General features: G+C 40.8%; 1 protein-coding gene across 11 annotated transcripts in view; it reads left to right on the top strand.

Annotated features, from left to right (window-relative positions):
- The window catches only part of LOC117230712 (max dimerization protein 1-like), a 229,270-nt gene that overhangs the window by 181,505 nt on the left and 25,245 nt on the right, over positions 1 to 22,520 (top strand). Inside the window, exon 7 of one of the 11 annotated variants that reach the window (XM_033488423.1) lies at positions 13,565 to 13,570. The exons of the other annotated variants lie outside the window; for them this stretch is intronic. Within the exon in view, the coding sequence (XP_033344314.1) occupies positions 13,565 to 13,570 (6 nt within the window). The remainder of the gene's footprint in view (positions 1 to 13,564; positions 13,571 to 22,520) is intronic. 11 annotated transcript variants of the gene reach the window in all.

The raw sequence follows: 22,520 nt of genomic DNA, 5'->3' as shown, positions 1-22,520 counted from the left end.
GCAACAGGGCTACGTCACAGTGTTTATTATCATCTGATAGCGGGTTGATTAATCATGCGAGTGGAGGAAAGAACGAGCGAAACGAACGAGTCGCAAAGAAACGGTGGAAACAAGAAATGGACGACTAGGATTAGCCTGCACGATAATTTGCCAATAATATTAATGGATCGAGAAAGACGAGTCGGCAATTTGCAAATTACGTGTACATCGACTTTGTAATTTTGCAATTTTATGCTAAACGGGGCAGTCAGTTGGCTCGTACCTCGTAAAGTTCACTCGTTTAACCTGCTACTGTTACGTACGAGAATTTATTAACTCTTCGTAGCTCTAAGTTTAACTGGACACGACATTCCGTTTCTCTTACTCTTAACATGCAAGATGGATTCGTTGTACGAAAACTTACTCGACGTAGACATGCTATTGTCACGAAGATTTATAATTATCAATTTACGATTTACATTCGTCGCTGTTAAAATATATAAGAAGAAACTAAATACTTCGCCATTGACCGGTGACATGTAAAATTTCATCAACCATAGCGCAAGAGGGTACTGACGAGACGAAAACAACGAAAGAAAGAAGCAGTCGAACGCGTACGTGTTTCACCGACGGCAGGGGGTGTGTTTTGTTCTTCGCCTCTTATTTCCTTTTTTTATTTCGAAACGCGCCGTTGGAAACACGAATTTCGATCCTCGAGCAGGGCCTCGAGCCGTCGGTGTCGACGGAAGCGTCGAATGTTTCGGGTATTTTTTGCACGACGGTTCACCCCTTCACCCCGTAAGAGGAGGGAAAGGGTGGAGAGATCGACGCTGGCACACCGGCGAATCGGCGGGGTCGGGGACCAAGCGGGGGTGCACACGGTGCTGGTTTTAATGAACTCTTTCACCCGCCACTCGTGCCACCCTTAAACCGCCGCTTTCACCGGAGGTTCTCAAGCGGTGCGCGGCCACTCGCGCCACGATCGATACGCGTGCACGTGCGTTTTCGCGCACTGCCCCTTTTTCTGAAAAAAGACCACCCTCGCCCTGGTCCACCTACACTCTACTCTTGCACGTGGAAATAAATAAAATTAACGACCTTGGAACTTCTAAGAATCCTTAATCAAATCTCGTACGTGTACTGTTCGTAACTGGAAAGATTGGCTAGTGAAACGATACATTTTTCGATCTGTAGATCGTAAATTACATATTTGTGGATGTGAACGTCGATGACGAAGAACATGTGCTTTATTTTTAACATTTTAGGATAAGGGAAGAGTTCAATTATAATTTGTAGAGTCGAAGAGCTTTATAGAGAAAGGGCTCATAGGACAAAATGGTGAATTATGTTAAAATCTGTTTCATTTTTAATATTACCTGTGTCGGAAAGCTCGCGTCTTAGATCTGCGTTTCTATAAATCTTCCTTCCCTCGAAAAAAATTCATACTTGTATATCACACCTTCGCTCTTCGAACAATTTAATTCGTCATCGAGAAATATTAAAAAAGATATTGGAAGATTGATACAAAGAACGTTAAAAATCTATGAACACGTTGTTCCAAGATAAAGAACGCAACGAGATACCATTTGATAGGGAAGAAAGGATTAAAGGAGCGGGTTTGAGCGCCACTGTCACCTGGACAGGTTGGCGATGTCGAGAGGGCGAGAGGGTGAGAGAGCGTGGTGAGGGGCAGAGCTGGCTCGGTCGGTGTGACGAGAATAGAGGCATGTTATTGATTATGGAAAAATACCCTTGGCTCAGGGGCGGAAAGAGAGGGTCGCAGGGGTGGCCGGCACCCCCTCATCTTCGAAGCACGGTTCCCAGCCGGTGTCATGGCTACTGTACACCGTGCATTCTCTCTGTCTGCCACCCCCCTTGTCGTGTTCTTCGCTCGCCGCAACACAGCCCACCCCCTTCTCCTCTATACCGCCGCCTAATCACCCCTTCTGCTACGTGCTGGGGGTCGTCTGACAGTATGACGTCATAATAACGACATGTCCTTGTCGGCTGTTACCCTCTTCAGGGGATAGTCGATAAGCCAGATCGGCGAACTCGCTTATCGCCAAAGGATACCCATCGTTTTCCTATCGTACGGAAAAGTCGATTTTACGACCAGTTGCCGCGGCATCGTCTCTTCGAGAATTGCGATGGGGTAGTTTTCGGCCGGATGACGATCTTTCGTTGTCGATGTTGGAAGAAAGAATGGAAGGTTCCCAATTTTTGATGGGCTGTTTCGAGTAGATGAACGACGCGCGCTTAAAAATCGGTAACGATGCCGATCAATTTTATAGATTGAAACGTAAAGAAGAGGAATGACGTAAATATTCTTCAAAATTTACCTTGGCATTTATAACCATTTATGCCATCCGATTCGGTAAATGAACATGTGCAGGTTAGTCAGTTACCTCCTTCTTTTTAAAGCTGGATACTAATCACGTGCTTACGCAGATAATGAGATTAAGAAACTTTGAGCTGGGTTGATCAATTCGGCTCGTATGAATTGCAACTGAAAGTTTGTAAAGAGCGAGAGATGTTTTCATTATTATCTATGAAAACATCACCAAACCTCTTTATCCGTCTATTATTGAAATTTCTGAAATATAAATTCAATGATATGAGCTAGCTCCGTGGAAGTCCCACCCTCGATCCCATCGTCTAATAAAAAACCTATTCAAAACAACCATTAAAAAATCGCAGCACCGGCGAAAACATTCACGGGACTTCTTGATCCGACTGTTCTATCGTAATCGCGTTAAAAGGCCTCTTCGTTAGGGAGACAAGCGGCAGCGCGGCAGGTAATGTTCTTAGGCCGCGTTATTTTCTTAAGCCGAGCGACTGCTTTCACTGAAGCGTTTTCCCCAGGAGTGATTACTCTCGTAGTTCGCCTCTTAAATAAAAACCACTTGCTTAGTGCCGTTAAATCATCCCCTTACGGCCACTCGATGTCTGACAAACTTTTGAACAACATAAAAAGAAAGACAGAAGAAGGTGATAAATGACAAGAACGAAAGATTCACACTCGAACGAATGTTTCTTTGGATGAAACGATAACACAGGACAGAGGAAGGCTTATTAAATGCAACCCCCCTGGCACAGAGCAAATGTTGCTTGTCGTCCGCGAAAGATGCTTAAAATAGAATTAAAAGCTTGCGTGCGGTGTTGTTTAATCGACTACACACCCTCGCCGGTGTTCGTCGACCCTTTCGGAGTCGCCTGACAGTTTTGACGTCATAACCGCGGCCAACCCCCGTGTCCCGCCATCCACTGTTACCGTGCACGCTCCGAGCCCCTGGTGCACGAGCCGGTAAGGCAGACTGGCGTTTTTACCGGCTGAGAAAACATCCCTTAGGAGAGACGCGTTTAAAAATTTCTGCCTTGCTGCCCTTGCCGGAGTAGACGACGATTGTTAACCGTAGACATGGGGATGGAGCAGTCACGTGGTGATTATTTCTCTTTTCTTTCTATCTCTCTTTCTTTCTTTCTTTCGTTTTCCTTTTTATTCGAATTTCAAGGGGAATGATATTCTTTCACACGGTGTTTCGTGGGTGTTGAAATTTTCCGTAATTTGTAATTATTTTCTTCTACAGCTCCTATTGAATCAGAATCTGAAACGATTATAGGTAAGTCGTGTTTACTAAGAAATTTTCCACGTCCTCGCCCATTGAAATCTTTAAACCATCGCCATTATTTCATGTATATTTGGAGAATCGAATTTCCAACATTTTCTAAAATATTACCTTCGCACCGCACCAGGAAACTTCTCACAAAACTCCGTTCAAAATTCACAACCACCGACCTCTCAACCCTGCAATTCCAACCGAATCAGAATCTGAAAAGACACGATCGCCGCGCCGGATCGGCCAGCAATTTCTCAAATCGGCGTCAGTCTGGTCTATAGCAAGCGGCGGTACCCGCCTCGATCCTCCGGTTCCAATCAACGATCCAGAATTTATTAGCCGCCCTACAATGGCCGTGCAAATTGTGCGAGGTCCCATGGAACGCGCAATTTACGTCCGCGAAGGAGAGGGTGCGCGACTCAACGGCTTGGCCATTGTAATTATCATTCGAGCAATGCCAAAAGATAGAAAAGGGGTGAGCGGGTGGATGCGTCGCGACGTTGGTGGTTTTCTCCGCGCGAGAATCCAAGTCCAATTTCGCGTTCTCTTGATAAGATTCGAGGCAGCGGAGAAGAGCTGCTCTAATTTCGAGCTCATTATTATGCGCTGCAACGGGTCGAACGAAGAGGGGCGCGGCCGTTGAAGCCAGTTCCTAGCTGCTCCCGGACAGGGTTAAATCTGTTTCTGAAAGGGCTGAAACGACACCCCTGGTATCCGATGTCTCTTCTAGTGAATTCCGCTTTTGCCTTCCGCTAATACGCGCGACTTGTACGCGCGGCTTGTTCGCGCGAGCAACCGGAGAACCGAGAAGGAAACTCTAACTGCAGGAAGGTGGAAAGAGAGGAGAAGAGAAACTAGGTAAGAGGGTGGCGAAGACGAGTCACCCCTTAATCTTCATTAAGCATCCCTTAACTGTTCGCGGCTCCCCGGGCGATAATTCTCCGGAGCTTCTCTCGCGCGACAAATGGCCACCCTTTCCGACTGACGAAAAAATAGAAATCTTCGTCGGGTCATCGCCTTTGAACCCGTCATGGCTAGACGTTTCGTTGTCGTGAAATAGATCAGACGTAAGGGTGAGAAGAGCAGCGGCAAATTTTGGTGGTTCGCGTAATAAGTTTACGATTGGTTAAGGCTGCGAGTACAGTGGATGCATTTTCGGAGGACTTGTCGTTCTGACGAATAAAACATCCAAAAACTGAGACACATACACTTTTAGGAATCTACGTATACCTGAAGATCCCAGGATATTGAAACACAATACATATAAATACATATAAATACATATTTGGTGATTTCTTGACTTCGCTCTATGATTAAATGGACGAATTTTTAAATGGACATCATATAGTAAATGAAATGACGATAATGTTCCGGCCGAATTTTTTCTCCAATCTCAAGCTTCGTTGCCGACACATGTAGTTTTAATATTTATGGTCAGAGAGTAAACGTGGATGCTCTTTAATAGAAGAGACTGTGAAATATCTCTGATGTTTGAAATTTTAATGGTCTCTTTGAGTTCCTTCAGAGCCAGCACGTTCAATTTTTTCCCATTTCACATACTCTTCATGATAAATTCACGTAGACGCTGAAACAGCTTACTTTATGCCCTTCTGCCTAGAAAATTTCTCTCTAAATATTTCTTTCTAAAAGAGATAAATCACTGTTCCGAGGATTCTCATCGACTTTTTAAGATTTCCATTTTAATATATTTTCTTGTCCCTTATACAACTTCCCTTGTCCAGAAAAATAAGTAGTAGCTAGCCCGTACATACCATTGAAATCTCAGGCAAAGATTCGAATTCCTTGAAACGAGAGCCAGCGAGAAAAGCTAAAGCGAACTGTCGACGACAAAGGATCTCGTTTCCCACAATTTCCTTTGCACGTATCATAACGTTTACCTCCATTATCCGAACACGACATCCTGCTGAAAATCTCCGACGACAAAACCAACGACCAGTCCTACGCGAAACGGCGTTATTGCTTTCCCATTTCGCGCGTTTCTCCCCCTTTTAAAATAGCGGCCATTCGGTCGCAGTGACTCGCTATTTGTCGCGGTTCTCCTCCAGATTGGATTTCCCCTTTTACAAATTACGCTTCCTCGAATCGACGAGAACAGAGATTCATGCTCAAACGGATCAAACATCGCTAGCCATTGCTCTAGAAGGAAGCTACTACCATCGAACAGGGAAATCATTTCACGTGGAAAATTTCCTGCGATACTTTCCTCGAGAAAAGGGAAGTCTCGTTCCTGTCAGGGTCGATGTTTCAAAGTTTACGAATACAGTCGTGATAGTCGTCTCTCGTTGCAGTGATAATGAAATTACAAAATGTATTTTTTTAACAAGTAACAGTGCATAGTACAATGACATTACGCGTGTTGTTTTGCCTGACGAAAAATAAAATAAAATAAAAATAACGTGTCTCGGATCTTGGACGTGATTAATTAACATCTAAATGCTATAATAAATACAATGGCAATTTGCCAATTACTCTCTGCAGTCACTGTATATAAACACGTATATAAAAGTTTTCTATTCGAGATACTTTTACGAGCCAGTGTACATATACCCAATAATTTCAATAACTAACCCTTCGCCAAAGCAAGCAAAAAATCTATTCACCCCATCACGAACAAGTGTAAAATCTAACCGGAAGTGGAAGTCGCCGTGAACGGCAAAAACCTCGAGCCAGTCCTCGAGGCCATCAATTTCTCAGTTGATCTCGGCTGAAGAGGCACACGATCGAAAAGAAAACCTTCGCCGGATAGTTTTTCCCCTCGCGTCGGGCTCATCTCTCGAACTGGCAGCCACGTCTACTGCCCTTGATCCGTGCGAGGTGCGAGTCTCTGGCAGAAGATATCGCGCGATACTAACAACACCGAGAAACGTGGAAATCCCCGGAAAGAGGGAGAGACTCCGTGGAAGAAAGGGCGAACGACGGAAATATAGAGAGCGAGAGCGTTCGAGAATCGTTTACCGACATCTCTCCGACCAACGGAGACTTCTTTCTTCCTATCATCGTCCCTCTTCCGTTCTTCGTCTCTCTTTTTCCTCGTCGTGGAAACACAATGGCGAAACGGGAAGCTGCAGAATGCAGCCAAGGGTCTGAGTGCTCGTTGCTGGAACACACTTTCGGTGGGATAAAGAGAGACAGGGCGACGCCGCGCGCACAAGACCACAGTATACGGCGTGCAGGCTGGTGGGGATGAGGGTGCACGTTTCGTCGAACAATGTGCTTTTGGCGGGTGTAAAAAAGCAGAGGGGATGGAAACACGTCGCTGGCGCGAGAGAGATGCGGAAGACACGCGTGGGGATGGGCGACGCGTAAGTGAGATGGAAAGGAACAAGGAGAAAAATGGGGGCAACGAGAGACGAGGCAAGGGTGAAACGAGAAGAACGAAAGAGACGGAGCGCGCGAAGGAAGCTCGGAGATGTCGGGCGTCGCGACGCCAGGTTCCAGCATGAGTAAAAAGCACCGGCTCTATCCTTTCGGCTATCCTTCGTTTCGATTCTACGTGGCTCTGTCTTGATTTCTCTGTTTTTTTTTTGGCGGAGAGAGTTGCCCTCCTCCTCCTCCATTTGCCTATTTGCCTAGTCGAAAGGGATAAGGTAGAGATCCTTCTTTATTTCCTCTTCCTTCTTCCTGTCGCGAAGTCCCATTCTTTCTTCAGCTTGGAATTTTAACTTCCTCCAAGCTTCTTCATCGATTCTCGTGAAGAATCATTGGGGACATGGTGGGTATTAGTAATCGTGAATGCACCATCCCTCGAAGCTTTTAATGCCTTTGTGGCAACTACGAACCGTGTCTTTCGCTCTTGTGAGAAAAGAATTTCCAATCTAAGGCTATAACGTTTCTAGACACTGTAGCAAAAAAGAAGTGTCTATCGTTTTATGTTCATTTTGGCTCAGAAGAAATCCTCATCTTAGTTCTTAATTGTTCTAACTTCATTTTTTCAAAAAATTTAACCAACACACGTATCGATATAGAGAACACAAATTCATGATAACGCGACGGAAACTCCGCTTAGAAAGCAACAGACGTATGTTCAGTTCTTTCAGTTCCTAACTCCACATAATAATATTAAACTTCGTAAAGAACTCAATCTTCTCACTTCAGATCACAGACCAGAGGAAAAAGATTAACAACGCCAACAGATGATTCAGGTTTAATGTCTGCTGATTCTACAAAGATCGCGCCAGCTGCCATCGATCTATAGATTCATTTTGTTAAAATATCACCGCTGCCACGAATCTCCTGCAAACTATCCAAATACTTATGAGCAATAGCACCCATCCATATACATATATGTATATGTAGCTACATACATATACGAATAAGAATGGAGAGAAAGGAAAGGACGTCCTCGTTAACTATCGCGCGGCGAATAAAATAATGGTGGCCGTTCGTTCTGCCATTGGCGAACGGATCGTTACGTCCCGAGGAAAAAAGCGGTCTAATGGACGGAGCGGTTCCGATAATACGGTCGACGAATTAATTCGCTGTCGTCGTGGTCGTCGTTCGCTCGATTCTCCCCGCGTTTTACTCCATCGTTCTCCTCCTCGTCGTCGTTTGCGATCGCCTTCAATTCTTCGCGACTTTCTCATCCATCCATCGTCCCTCCCCAGATGGAAATAAACCCGACTTAACGTCGAATCTTCGTCGACGTGTCTTGCGTCGAACGGCGTCTCGTTTACGAGAAACTGTGTTAACTAATGGAATTCAGGCGAACAATAGACGATCGACCGTAACCGGACGCTGAAGTTAAGTGCTCGCGAAGATCGTCCTAGAGCTGAGGTTGCCCTTTGAGAATTCTGCTGTGGATGTTCGAATGGATGGGTCTCGCTTGCTGTCTACGGGCTTCCTGTTGTGCGTACAATGAAATTGTGTGCACTGTGCAGCACAGATGCGGGACTTCGTGAATCGAGCTGATGGTAGCGGGGCTTGGTTGAAAGTTTTTGGCGAAGTCAACGACGTTTAGCGAGATAGTGTTTTGCTGGTTCATTGTTTGCAAGATTGATTAATCCTTTAGACCTTTGTCGATGGACTTTTGTTTCACGAACGAAGATTATGGTTATATAATAGTTCGAAATATACTCAAATTTGAGAAGAACGGCAAAGAAATACCTTTGTAGTTCGAATAATTTTTAAAGTAGGATCCGCAATCCCACTCAGCTTTCTAACTGTTATTCTATATGTTGTTTAGTATTTCGATATGCTAATCGCGCGTTTAGCCTCCGTTAAAAAATTACGCGCGTGATTTCATAATTGCTTGTATCAAAATTTTCCACGACGAATCAGAAGCAGTGAACAAACTTTCTTTTTATTATCCTTCCCATGTTATAATTAAAAGTACGAATATACAGCATCTCTCAGACTTTCCAAATAAATTCCCTCTTTAACGATGCTAAATTGTCTTTTACCAACTTTCGCCAAGTAGTACTGATCTATTCATCTCTGTAGTATTCATCTCTGACGAATTCAATGTTTTGCCATGCGAAAGGGCTAGCTTCCTTTCCAAGTAGAATTTACCCGAAGAAGACGGATGTACTGGAGATCAATAAGGTTTATTGTTTTCGCGTGTTTACGATTTCGTCGGCAATGACAGCCGTATTTGTCCGGCACTATGTCCGTTCTTGGGAACGATTGCATTGTACACGATTGGTATCGTGGTGTGTACACGTCTAGTCCCGTGTGCAGCAGTGGCACAGTCAATTGACCTCGTTCTCGTTCGTACGTCGCGGCACGACTGGAACGCGACGCGACGCGCGAATATCACCGATTGTGGCCCGTGGAAACGGCTACGGTACACGTGTATATCACCGCTTGAATATCTCTAGTGCATCCACGCGGCTCGATGGCTCTTCTCTTGCCTTCGTTTAAAGATGTTTTACGCAGACGTACTTGACTGTTGCATAGAGTTAATATTTGCAAGAAATACGAAAACGATGTATCATTTAAACGAAGGAAATATTTATTCAACAACGAGAAACATTTGGCTGAGGATCATGATGTCGTAGGTCAAGATCTTGAGAACTCGAACGTAGTAACAGATTTGAACCTTTAAAAGTATCGTCCCTTCAGCTCGGTAATTTATCAAGTTACTACTTTATTCACTGTGACGATATACGTTTCTTTCATTGTTATTTAAATATTATTAAATACTTTATTATAGTTTATAATTTAATATTAATCAAATATATATATTCTTTTTTGTTAAAAAATATACTCAATCTTTTATAATGACGAACACAAAACACAACATTTTATGACAGCTAACAGTGGACTGTCGCACACCACTACGATTCTCGGCACTCCATTTAACAAAAAAATATAACGTCTTAAATTACTGTTCGTTGTTATCAACGTGTAATAGGAAAGGATTTATAGAGAGTAGAATTTAATAATGGAGGTTTCTTCCACGTAAGTTATAATGAAATGGTGAAATATTGCTTTGAGGATGTAATATGTCCTGAGGGCGAAAGAGGGGAATACATATTATTGAAATATGCTTTTGTTGCAAAACGATATTAAAAATATTGAAATATTACTTTGGAGATCTAATAGGTCTTGTTGCATGTATACTGCTCAAAGGGCTTTTTTCTTCCCTTCGTTTAAATACGTTCTGTGCAGAAGAAATTAATGTGTTACGTAAAAGCGGTATATAAAATGTTGAAATACGATCTCAAGGATTCAATAAATTGTCAAAAGAAAAAACTTTTGGATGGAAGTTAACGAAACGATGAAAACTATGGCGACACGTCATACTTGAACGATCATTTATCGCCCTATTCCAATATACGCAATTTTTATTTTTCTAAAAAAATATTCACGCCAAATATTCTATCGATGAGTAATACGTTCTATCGGACCGTGATGTCAGCGTCGACTATGGTATCTGATGGAAAAAAAGCGCAGCAATGGAGCATTTTCAATGCGTCGGTGTGTCACGGCTGGCGTTGATTTCCTTACGCGCTGTTCTTTTCGAGAAATTTTCCAACGCATATCTATTATCGACCCAATAATGCGCTCGACTAGAACGTGATACGTGAATGTTGCAACGAATACAAGTGTCATTGATCTCAGTCTATGGATGGAGGTGAGATCGCGTTAAGAGGACCTTGGTCCATTTTTCCTTTTGGCTTTCGTCGCAACCAGTCAACTGTCAAGCGCGTATCGTTCAACAACGATTAATCCTTTTACGTATAATGGTGTAACAAGAGATAGAAAAAGAATGATTAAAAAGAAAATTTATTTCCTTTATGATCGAAATATTCGTATTTACGAGGTTACATACAAAAAATAAGTAATTTCGTCTATCCGTGCATCCGATAAAAAATTCTCGAAGGCTTCTTTTTTAATAGCAAAAATTGTACTACACCTACCGCAAAATTAAAAATTCAGATTAGTTTCTTCTAATAGCATTATCGAACCTTCGAATATTACAACAACGGTGAAACTAAATGTAAGATTTCTACAGAACACGAGGTTGTTCATTGATCTATGAAAATGGCGCCACGATGCAACGATTTGAATTTCCATTTCAAATAAAATATCTTTATAAGCCATTAAAATTCCTCGATAATGACATTCCTAACAATATTCCTGTCACGCTACTTCCAACAGCAACTAAACGAGAGATTAAAAAGAAGCATAACTAACTATCGTTGAGTACCGTGTACGTTCATAGAACATTCAATTTACGAAAATTGACCAGTATTTAAGTTTATTAGCCACGATTGATAATGAAAACTCGAACGAAAACGATCCATCGACGAACTATTGCTAATTTATTCGAACGAGGATGGTTTCATGTGGAAAACGAAATGGGAGAAAAGAAGTATGAGGAAAGAGGTTGTACGCGGAGTTACATTAATTAGTTGGTGGACTAGCATAGAGAGAGACCATTATTTGAAATCGATTTCGCAAGTACAATCGCGGCTGGCAATAATTAAAATTGCGGCATAGTAATTCGGATGATTAAGGGCCACACGGTGCGCAATTATCGCCTGCACGTACCTAAAAGGAGATAAATAACCGTAGGCGACATAAATTCCCGTGGACGCGCGCCTGTCTGCGTTGTTACAAACGATAAATCCGCTGGAAATCGTCACGCGGTCGCGGGGACGCTTGCGTTTTCCCAATCTTATTACTATCTATATAGCGTACACCGTCGATTAAAAATTCGATAATGATAACATAGAGTAATATATAATTCTTTAGCTTTCATTGACAAGAAATCGTACTCCCGTTTCTATCGTTTCAATTCTCCTTCGTTTTAACTGAATTCACGATTTCTGAAGTTAAATCTATGACTTTTTATTGCTATTGTTACTTCGTGTAATTATACTATTATTAAATTGTAACTCGATAAAGTAGAAAATTGATACGCTTCGAGCATCAAATATTTCAGCGAAACTAATTCTGAATCGTAGAACATCTCTGCCTTCTTTACGAAAACGTAAAAAGAAATAAATGTGTTTCTACCGACGAGAATTGGTACAACAAAATTCTTCCCGCGATTCAAAGGAACCTCAGCTCTGAAAGGCCCTTTTCTAATCTAGTACTCACACCTTCATCGAATGCGGCGTAAAGTCAACTACATTTTACCTAAAATTTATATGAACTCAACCCTTTTTCGTTCCCGCCTGGACTTTAAATTACCACCAATCGTGGGATACGTCTTTTTAATACCACCGGAACACCATCAATTTTGAACAAAAACACGAGAGCAAAGAAGAAAACTACGGAAACAAAGTATTAAGCGTATTTTTCCCCCCCGTACGAATTGTATCTGGAGGCATGGGGCGCCGTGACACTTCGGTAATTACGCGCGTAGATTCCGACCGTGGAATTTATTCGTCGTTTATCGCCGGTCACCCGGTATATTAAACAGACGATCGCGTCGTTTTTCACCGAGCTGACGTCCGCGCCGCTCGACGATGATCTCGTCGACGATAACTTGCGCAATCAAAATCCCGATTTCGCGCGTGTCACCCCTTTCTCACGGTCGAAAATCGTTTACGAGCGCCGTCATTCCCCTCGCGTTTCCCACAATTTTTTTTCTTCCTCCCTTTTACGTTTTCTATCGGTCCTGCAGCATTAGTCGAAACACGTTCGACACGTTTTATAAAGGTGTTTTACGAGTCGCGCATATACGAGAATCATTATTTCGCGTGCAGAAAATTGAGGATTTTCATGGTTTCGACCGACTGGGGTTATTGTTAGTTGAACGATTGTCGGGCGATGGCTATCTCGGGGAATTTATCTGGCACTGATAAAGCGAGAACAGTTAGTTAACGGGAGCGATTGAGTTTAGTTTTGTACTTGGAAAAGAGGAAGATGCTGCTTAATCGATTTCTAATTGGAGTGACAAATATTCTTGGTACTTGCGGAATTTTTAAAATACTATATTTTTGTTAAGTATTATGTTGGTGGAAAACAAATGGCTGATTGACGATCGCTCGTTCAAACTTGAATTTTAATTCCTACGTGCTTCGTGTAAGAAAGAAATGAATTGTATTTCTTAGAATTTTTTTAATCGACGAATATCAAGTACTCTCTCTATAAAGATTTTTTATTTTTTCTACCAAAGTCCGGTATCCAGCTTTTGTCAAAAATTGTAGATCGTTGCAAAGGAATAACAAAGTATTTAAAAAATTATAATAATTCTTGGATTGAGCTTGAACTTTTAAATTTAATTAACTTTTCATTGACTTTAATCTTTATAATAATTTCACTATTTTAATAATACAAAAATCATAAAGAATAATAGTCAATCGCTATAGTGAACGAGACGCAGTGTATTTGTTGATACCGTGATCGATCATTTTCTTTCCATCATCGTAATGCATCGGACAGAATTATCGCAGTATGAAGTAACGTAGTAAGAAAGAATATAGCTGTTTATAGCTTGTTATACCGTTTCTCTAATCGTATAACAATTCTTGTCTTCTTTTTTCTGTTTTCAGCTTTCTGTAAGTTGCGATTTATGTTAAGTTCTCACTCTCGTCACTTGAAAACCCACTCTCTCACTGTGAAGATCTTCAGCTGAAGATTGTGAACTTTGCTCTGAACGGATGGATCGTTCTTTCGGAGTTAAAAGCCTTTGTTAACTACCCAAAAGTCGAACTAAAAATCCCTTCTCTTATCTGAAGAAACGTGCCCGCTAGCTTTCGATTAAAGACAACTTCGACGCTTTAAGAAGACAAATTTTTCATTTTGATTCTTTTTAACATTTGGGCTTCCATTGCATGTAACGCGATTCTCCACGATGATATTAGAATGTGATACTAATCAATCCCTATTCTTAAACTCTTATGATTCTCTTGAGTATTAGCTATAGTGCCAAAGAAGACGATTATAATAAAATTATATATCATCGGTGCAATTACAACGTATCACGAGTGGAACAAATTAAAGCTAATTTATGGGTAATCGATGACACGTGGAAGATAAAATGGCAATGGCTCTCGTTGTAAAGGTAAAGAACAATCAGCAAGGGAATACACGACGAACTGGAGAAAAGCTTCCTACTTACAATTAGTAGATTCTACTTATAATAATTAATTCCCATAAATCTTAAGTCGCAGTCTTTTTGTTAAGTTTATAAAAATACATGATTATAAACTAGTGTTGATTATAAATAAGGAACATATCTTATATATTTAACAGCGCGAAGAAATCGACGGAAGAATGAATAAGTTATTTACCTTAATTCTAATGAATTTTTATTATAAAAATGCCACTACCTGAGCGTTACTTAAACATTCTATTTCTTACAAAAATTTATTTTACTTACTCCGATCTTTTTATTTTGTTCGAATCAATATTCTCAATCAATCAACACTTAATCGCGATTGATATGATCTCGTTTGGCATCACCAAAACATATCGTGTCACAAAACATATTAACTAACGTTTACTAAATTTAAAAAAATTGCTACAGCATTTTCATATATTTTTCCAAACGTAATAAATTTGTAAAAAAAAAAAACTTAATATCCAACAAACACAGACCATTACAAATCATCGAAAAATGAAAAGGAATATCAAGAACAAGAGATGAGGAGAAAATACACACGTGTACGCGTACTTACATAAGTACGAACGTATCAAGAGCAAATCGAGTTCACCAGATGTTCTCGAGAAGAACTGCTCGTCGACTTATTCTCAGGGAAGCAACAGACAGAAAGAGAGACAGACAGACAGAGACAGAAAGACGAACGTGTTAAGCAGTAAGACAGAGAAACGTATGCGCAAAAGTGAAACGGAAGCAGAGTGCTGGAAGGAAGAGAGAAATCTGCACGGTTTACCAGGTATATACGCTTACGGCTGTCTCGCTGTCATTAATTAATCTCACGTGATAAATGTTAAGTCGTCTGCCAACTTGGAAGATGTTAACGCGGGCCGCGCGCTGGCCCAGCTGCGTGCCGCGATTGAATCAGCAACGGGCGAACGCTGAGACACCGGTGGCAGATGTTGCTGCATAAATTTCTGTTAATCCTTCGTGGCAACGACCAGAATCGTTTGTCCCACGGCGGCCGCGAAAGATCGATTGTCTTTGCACGTGACTGTATCGATCTATTCTCTGGTTTTACGTAGATCTTAGATTTTAAATCGACTTGGGATAGAAATTCGTTATGCGACCGATCTTTGATTCTGGATCGCATTTACAGTGCTTGGGATATAACGTTGTTCGATACACTAAGTTCTAATGGAGAACAGGGCTTGAAAACACGATTTAACCATGAGCACTATATATATATACTATTGTACTATATGTAGATATTGGTGCGACGGGTGGGGAATATTTATTTATGTAAATTCATATTTTTGCCATTATAATCGAGAATATGAAACCTGAACAGGGAATTGTCTTGCTTGCTTAAATATCGTGAAGCTGTGCTTTGAATATTTTATATATCCTTCATTTTACGTGCATTTTATGCATCTTTGTGCCTCCTTAATTTTCCTATAAATACATAAACATCCGCAGTATATTATATTACTGTAATTTGTATCGCAGCGAAATTAACACCGCTACTTGTAGAAAACGTGAACAAAATCATTGCTTATTTTAATTTCATATTAAAGTTTCCTTTAATGGAACGACCCTGCTGTTATAATTCACCCTGCTGTTCTCCTTGGGTCTATGTGGGTCTTACATTTCCATAGATACTGTTCGAATATCGATAGTTCTTAAGTATTTGGTTCTAGTGTTTAATATAGTTTTTTAGTATATGTTTAGTGAATATAATTTCGCGCATTCCACGTTTCTTATAAATGAAGCATTCCAAAGAAACGAGATCTCTGAGGAGAGACAAACGCGAGGAAGTGAGGAAAACAGCAGGATTGAAAGTTGAGCTAAGAGACTAAACTAAACCTTACAAAGGAGCTTCAAACTATCTCTTTAAAAGCCCCTAAATACTTTTCTCTATTACTTCCTTCGTTTCTCATTTCATCCCCCAGAAAGTGATAATTTAATCTACCTCACGCAACAGTCGTTATTATCATAGAACATCGAGACTGAAGGTAAAACAAAAACAAGGATAATCCTTCTATCGATACTTTGGCAAGTTCTAAACCAGCCGACTACCAATATCCCTGGCGTGTAGCAGGGATTTTCGTTAGGTCGGGAAACAGGAGCGATTGCCGGAAGGAAATAGAATTTCACAGCCCCCTAGAAGTCCCTGGAAGTGTGTCGTTCTTCGATCCTTGGGCAAAGCGGCCTGGATACACATCGTTCGCTTAAAAGAGTTTGAAAACTCATTATCGCAAATCGGAGCCGAATCGAGGGAAAACTGAAGGAAACTCCGGCAACCAAAGAAAGTAATCCTTATGCCGAAAAAGAAGAGCAGGAGGAAAGAAAGAGGGTTCACCGTGACCCCGTGAATACCAGCAGGCCTTCCGCCTTTTTTCCCAGTCTATCCAACCTTCGCTGGTTTTTTTCGCAGACCATGTACGCTATTATCCACAAATATTTGCATATCTAACGCAATTGGATTGGAATGACCCAATACTTTTGTTATATTTTCGATATTATCGTGAAAGAAGGTTCTTCTACTGGTTAATTCGCTATTCCTTCCCATAACCGAGATCAAATGTTCCGCTAAATTAAACTGAAACACTCTGCGCCACTTAACTCGCTCGTGAAGTTACTTAACTCGGATATTGTCGCAGGACCAATTTTCATCCACCTTCCATTTTATTCAGATTAATCAGTTATGGATTAACACTTTAACCCATAACCGATTAGATAGTGTCTATCAGATCGCAACAATTTTTACTTTCCTGGTAATTTCATACGACATACAATATCATTGCCTCCTCTTATCTTTGCAATCTTTGTTAACTTTGTATCTATAAATACTTGAACATACATCGTCTACGTGACAAAATGACCACTGCACTAGTTGTCATTTAACTATCGCTTCTACCGATAACCACTAACTGCATGTGACTCATACGATTATCTAACGCAACGTCAGAGGTCGAAATTAAATTAAAGAGTTTCGTTCAAACTATATTTTACGTATTTGCAATAATTCGGAGGCGTGGAAATTCTTATGGCCGATAGTGTACATTCTCGATGGACTTTCAAGCAGTCGCCAGGCCGAAGGCGCCACAGAAATAAATTGAATCATGTGGAAAGTAGAATTACAAACACATCCACGTGGTGTTTCCTTAGTTCCTTCGTGTTCGTGTGGTAGTTTCGAAGGTTTCTTCCCGGAGCCAAGGAGGTTGGAAAGGATACGAGGGATAGGAAAGAGAAAGACGAGAAACAGGGAGGGAGGGAGAGAGAGAGAGAGAGAACTAAGGAAGGAGGGAAGGTCTTCCAACTTGGACATCCCGGGGTATTATCTATCTCGGAAGTTCCGTCCCCCAGGCTGCGGCTGGCTCCGTTGACGATGACGAAGACGACGAGGACGGTCACGCTAATCGCAGCTGGCTGGAGATTGGCTTTTAGCACGGAGTTCGGGCCAACTTGTATCGCCAGGAAATCGCGCGCACCCCCGCTCAAATTTACGGGGTGATTCCTTCGCCCATCCCTCCGTTCCTCGAGGACAGTATTTGCGGCCAGGAGAAGCTCTACTCTGCGATCGGGTCTCGACGTGGTCTTCGTGGTGATTTAAATTGCTCTAGGCGGGGGCCAGCCTTCTGATTTTTAAAGCTTCCCTTTCCCTTAAAGATTGTTCTCGAGAAGTTTCCCGGTTGATGAGGTTGGAGCCTGCTGTTTGTTAGCTGTGAGTCGTTTTATTCTTCCTTTTTCTTTTCTTTCTCTTTTATTTCTCTTTTCTTTTTCGGCTCGATGTTAGGGGCGGTTTTCCGTCGCTGAGGTGTTCGTGGAATGATTAAGTAGTTTTTGGAGCTTGCGATGATTTCTTCCGATTGCTAATGCAAATATTCGTTACTCGTTAGGAGCAAGTCTATGTTAATCGCACATTTTGCCGAACCTGCTAATCTACCTGTCTAATTGGTCAATTCTCATCGTCGAATTCTGTTTCTCGATGTTGCGGCTATTGAACAATTTCACCGATTTACTTGATATTTTCGTCGTCGCTATTCGCACTTTATAAATCTTCGTGTAATTTTCGTAATTTTTTGTAAATTCGAAGAATTTGATGAGAGAATATCGTAGCATGTGATAAATCATGAAACTTTTTCTCGATGGGTTTTTATTTTGAATTATGTGATGGTAGCAAAGGTAATACGCGATTACTCCTGATTCCTCCAAGCCACCGTATCTGATCAAAGCGGACTCGTTAAATTTCAATCGTACAGCGACCATCCAAAAATTTAATACTTTACTATAGTACCTAATTAAAACAGGCTCGTTAAGCTTCAATCGTGTGGCAATCGTTCAAAAATTTAACGGTTTGCTATTGAATGGCCGATGTATAGCGAGAGATCGATATGCATACGTACATAGGTGAAAGGCTTTCATTGACGGTTTTGAATTACCAGAAAATTAATACCAAACAGCGAAATTTCACGGAAATTTGGATGAAACGGATTCTAGCGAAACATCTCCGTAACCAGACAGTTTGCAAAACAATCGTGTTCCACACTAAACTGAACGCAACGTAACTGAATTAATTGCAAACTTTCGCCGAGATTGCCTGTAACATGCGATATATTCCTTACAGGGGCTTTATCGTGCAACTTCAATCGGCTGGGACCGTTTTGCGGTTAGGTTTCCGGTTAATCGTAACATCGAATCGCGACAATTTTCGGTGAAAATACTTGTTTCGAAACTACTTATTCGCAACGATTATTAGGCGTCAATCGATGAAATTGACTGACAAGGTCAGCTCGTGTCCTCGCATTGTTCTCGCCTCGCTATTGCCCACTTTACCTTGTGTTCACGTGTTACTCCTTTCCTTTACTATTTTTTCTCTGTTTTTTTATATCGCACAGATCGCAGCAATTTATTTCTTACACGCGAATTTAAATGGTCGCGTGCTACTGAGAAATAAAATTTTTAATGGACTACAGGAAAGTGTGTTTAGAATTCTATGAATTTGACTGGGAAGCCTGCTTAAATGGTCGATGGTTTTCAAATGTATTACTTTTAAAGTACGAAAGTTTCGGTTATTGTCCTCTTACTTGTCGCAAATAATTGATTGATCGCAGACGCAAAACAATATTAGATATGATAGCATTTATGGAACGTGCTTCCTTCTTGTTTCCATAGTAGGTAATCACAGACGAGTTTTATTCTTGATTTTAACGGGTTTTTATGGTAATTTCCTCAATGCATGTAAATTTATTTTGCATAAATAATCTGTTCCTTAGAAACTGTAAATATTATCTTCGTGCGATTTTTTCATATTTGGTTAATTTTAACGTAGTATTTCCATTTTATTCCAGCCTTATTTTAATTCGTCATTAAAAAGTTTTCGAACAATCAAAAGTCTCAGGAAGTTTCGCATAATTTAAAGTTATTCGCGTCGATTGTCAGAAATTTGTGTGTAAATTACTATTATTTTTGGAATAGCTTGCACCGCGTGCCTCTGTAACAGGGCTGAATCGTTAATCGAAAACGTTTACAATTTCGCAAATAATCCTGCTGGCGACGAAGGAGAGTTTCTTGGTCCGAGGAATATGTAAATGAGCAGCAACTTGTAGACATCCTTCCAGCAGTCTCTCGGGGAAACATGCTAACTCAAGGAAATGTAGTTGAACCATATTCAAATTGGTGCTCTGAGTCACGCGGATCTGGAGTATGTAAAATGGCATCTACGATGTCTCAAACTCTCACCGATGCGTCTAAAATTATGTGTGCCGATGCAAAATATCGTTCGTCGATTTTCAATTCCCTCACATCGTTTAATTTTCTCAGTTTAGAAACGAGAAACCTACAATATCGAAATTCATGATTTATCGAAAATACTTTCTTATCGATGCATCGCGTGACGAATTTATATCTACGAAAGAGATACAACTATGATAAAAATATTTAAATGGAAACAGTCCAAAAATGATAGAGTAAGACAATATTCGAGAAGAAAGACAAGACGAATGAAAATCTAGAAAGATATATCGTCCGCTGGAAGTAAATTCATCTACGTTTAAACTCCGAGCACAGAAAAGCAACAAAAATGTGCGTCAATCGAAGTAAACATTTGAGAACCTCCAAAATTCAACTCAAAACCACTGAACAAAAAAAAAACAAAAAAAAAAAAACAAAAAGAAAACTCCAAAAGAAGGAAATAATAAATACGAGAAGATAATAAATTTGTCCAAAAATATCTACACGCTTTAAAACACACACTCTATTCTCAAAGTAAATTCCTGCACATTCAGCCGTCACAAGAAATAATGGAAAACGCATCCGAAGCAAGGTCAGACTTTTAAGAGTGGCGAAAAAGGCAGACAGAACGGAACGAAATATTAAGGAAACTTCAGGAGGAGACGTCGAAGAACGGAAAGGAAAAGACGGGAAAACAGGAAGGGCATATGGGTTCGTGTGTCGAAGGAAGAACGCCGGCGAAGATCTTTGGAGCAGCGCCAATTTCCAGAATAACTTAGCGTCGCACGCGTCACCAATATGGTGTATAGACGACGATGATGGTGTGCACGATACGCGGCGGTGCACACGTGCTATCTGCAGACCGTGTGATTTAGACTGGCGGTATATACCTGCATTTTATAGGCAAATTTCCTGGCATCGACGTCTGACACCGACCGTTGTATCGTCGACCTGGAAATCTACGCGGTTTTGCGTAGAACTTTGGTCACGCGACAGTATCTGCTATGAATTTAGACGACAAACACGTTCGTTTTGTTTCTACGGATTGTTTCGCGAAGTACAAGGTTCGATCGTGGCTTGACCCAGAGATTCACGCGATTTTTAATATTTATCGAGTCCGCCCTCGCTCCTAGAGTTCTCAATGGCTGTCGGGGTTTCGTTCGGAACAACCTGAAATTACAGAGTCTTCCGACAGAATTTATGTAATTTCCTAGAAATGCTTCTGTTGGACTGTTACACGAGCGTACCGTGTTTTCGACCATCGGTTTATTTATTTATCGTTGAAAAAGGATAGAAAAATGTTCATAAGGCAAGAGAGTTACCTTGAAGAAGGTAGAAAAAAGGAGAAATAAGGATAATGAAAGTGTAGAAAAGTTTAAGCACAAAGGATGGAGAGTTGGAGGAAACAAAAAAAAAAAAGAGAACACGTGAAAGATAAAAATTCAATCGCAAAGGGTGAAAGGCCAGGAAATAGAAGAAGTTGCAAAGAAGAAGGTAGACCAAATCCCTCAAAAAGATAGGAGTTCAAAGCTGCAGAAGTTCTACAGATAAAAAGAACCATACGTGTAAAACCTCGGAAATAAAATATGGGATGCAAGATTCGAAATTATATTTAGCATAGAGTTTTAAATGGATAGCAATTGCTTGCGATATTTTCATCGTTGATACCGTTATTTATTTGCTAAGCTCCAAGTAGACAAGTGCCGATTTCACGGAAACGGGTAGTTCGAATAAGAAGCGAATAGGATTGAGAAACGAGCTTTCATCGACGCTGCAGTGAACTTAAGCGTTCCACGAAGCGTGGACTAACAAAGCGAGTAAGGTGATTAAGGGCCGAGTATAAGATGATTAGAGTTTCCCTAGAAAATTCCAAACTTCCGCCGTATCTTTACAAATACAATCTGAGATCCGTGAATATCTGTAGCAGAAATATCCTCTTTGTCTTGTTCCTGAATTCCACGAAACACGAGAACTCGAGTATCCAACTTTTAATCTATTCCTTTCGACTACATCCTGAAATTCGTTATAAAAATTGTTCATTTATATGCAATCCATTCAGAACCATTGCCACTCGGTTCTGTCAATCTTTTATAATACAAGCAATCCAATTTTTAAGCAAATTTCTTTTTACGATCACAAAATTGCGAACGCCATTACAGTTCGAGCGATTTACTTAAATGTGATCGATCAATATCAAACACGACGTTTTCTGTTCTAATATGAAAAATTTGAGCATTGGAAAGACGATCGGCTTGTTTTTGCAACGCACGAACGGAGAAATAATTTTAAATCTCTTTGAAGTCAGCTGGAAATGTTTTGCAGCGCCTGTAACACGCGATAAACATGTTTGTTCTAGTTTTTTACGGTCTAACAGAGAAACGTGTTTTGAATCGAAGTATCACATAATTCTCTGTGGTGGAGGATGGTAACGGCCGTGTTAAAGTTCTCCAACTTTCGCCTCTTCGATTTTTCTTTAGTGCCAGTCAAACATTCGTTTCGAAAATTGATCAAAGACAGAAGAAATGTCTTTTCAACAGATGATGAAGAAAATGTAATGTATTTACTTGGAAAATAGTAAATTCGTTGTAGCTATTTAACGTAGTAAATTAATTTTATACTCCTCGTGAACGACGTAACTTTTCGTTTATTGTTAATACAACACGATTATCCGA

The sequence above is a fragment of the Bombus vosnesenskii genome, unplaced genomic scaffold, assembly GCF_011952255.1.
Source record: "Bombus vosnesenskii isolate JDL3184/JDL3185 unplaced genomic scaffold, Bvos_JDL3184-5_v1.1 scf7180000013267, whole genome shotgun sequence".
Lineage (NCBI taxonomy): Eukaryota > Metazoa > Arthropoda > Insecta > Hymenoptera > Apidae > Bombus > Bombus vosnesenskii.
Note: the sequence above shows the minus strand (reverse complement) of the source record. Positions and strands in the feature narration are given on the sequence as shown.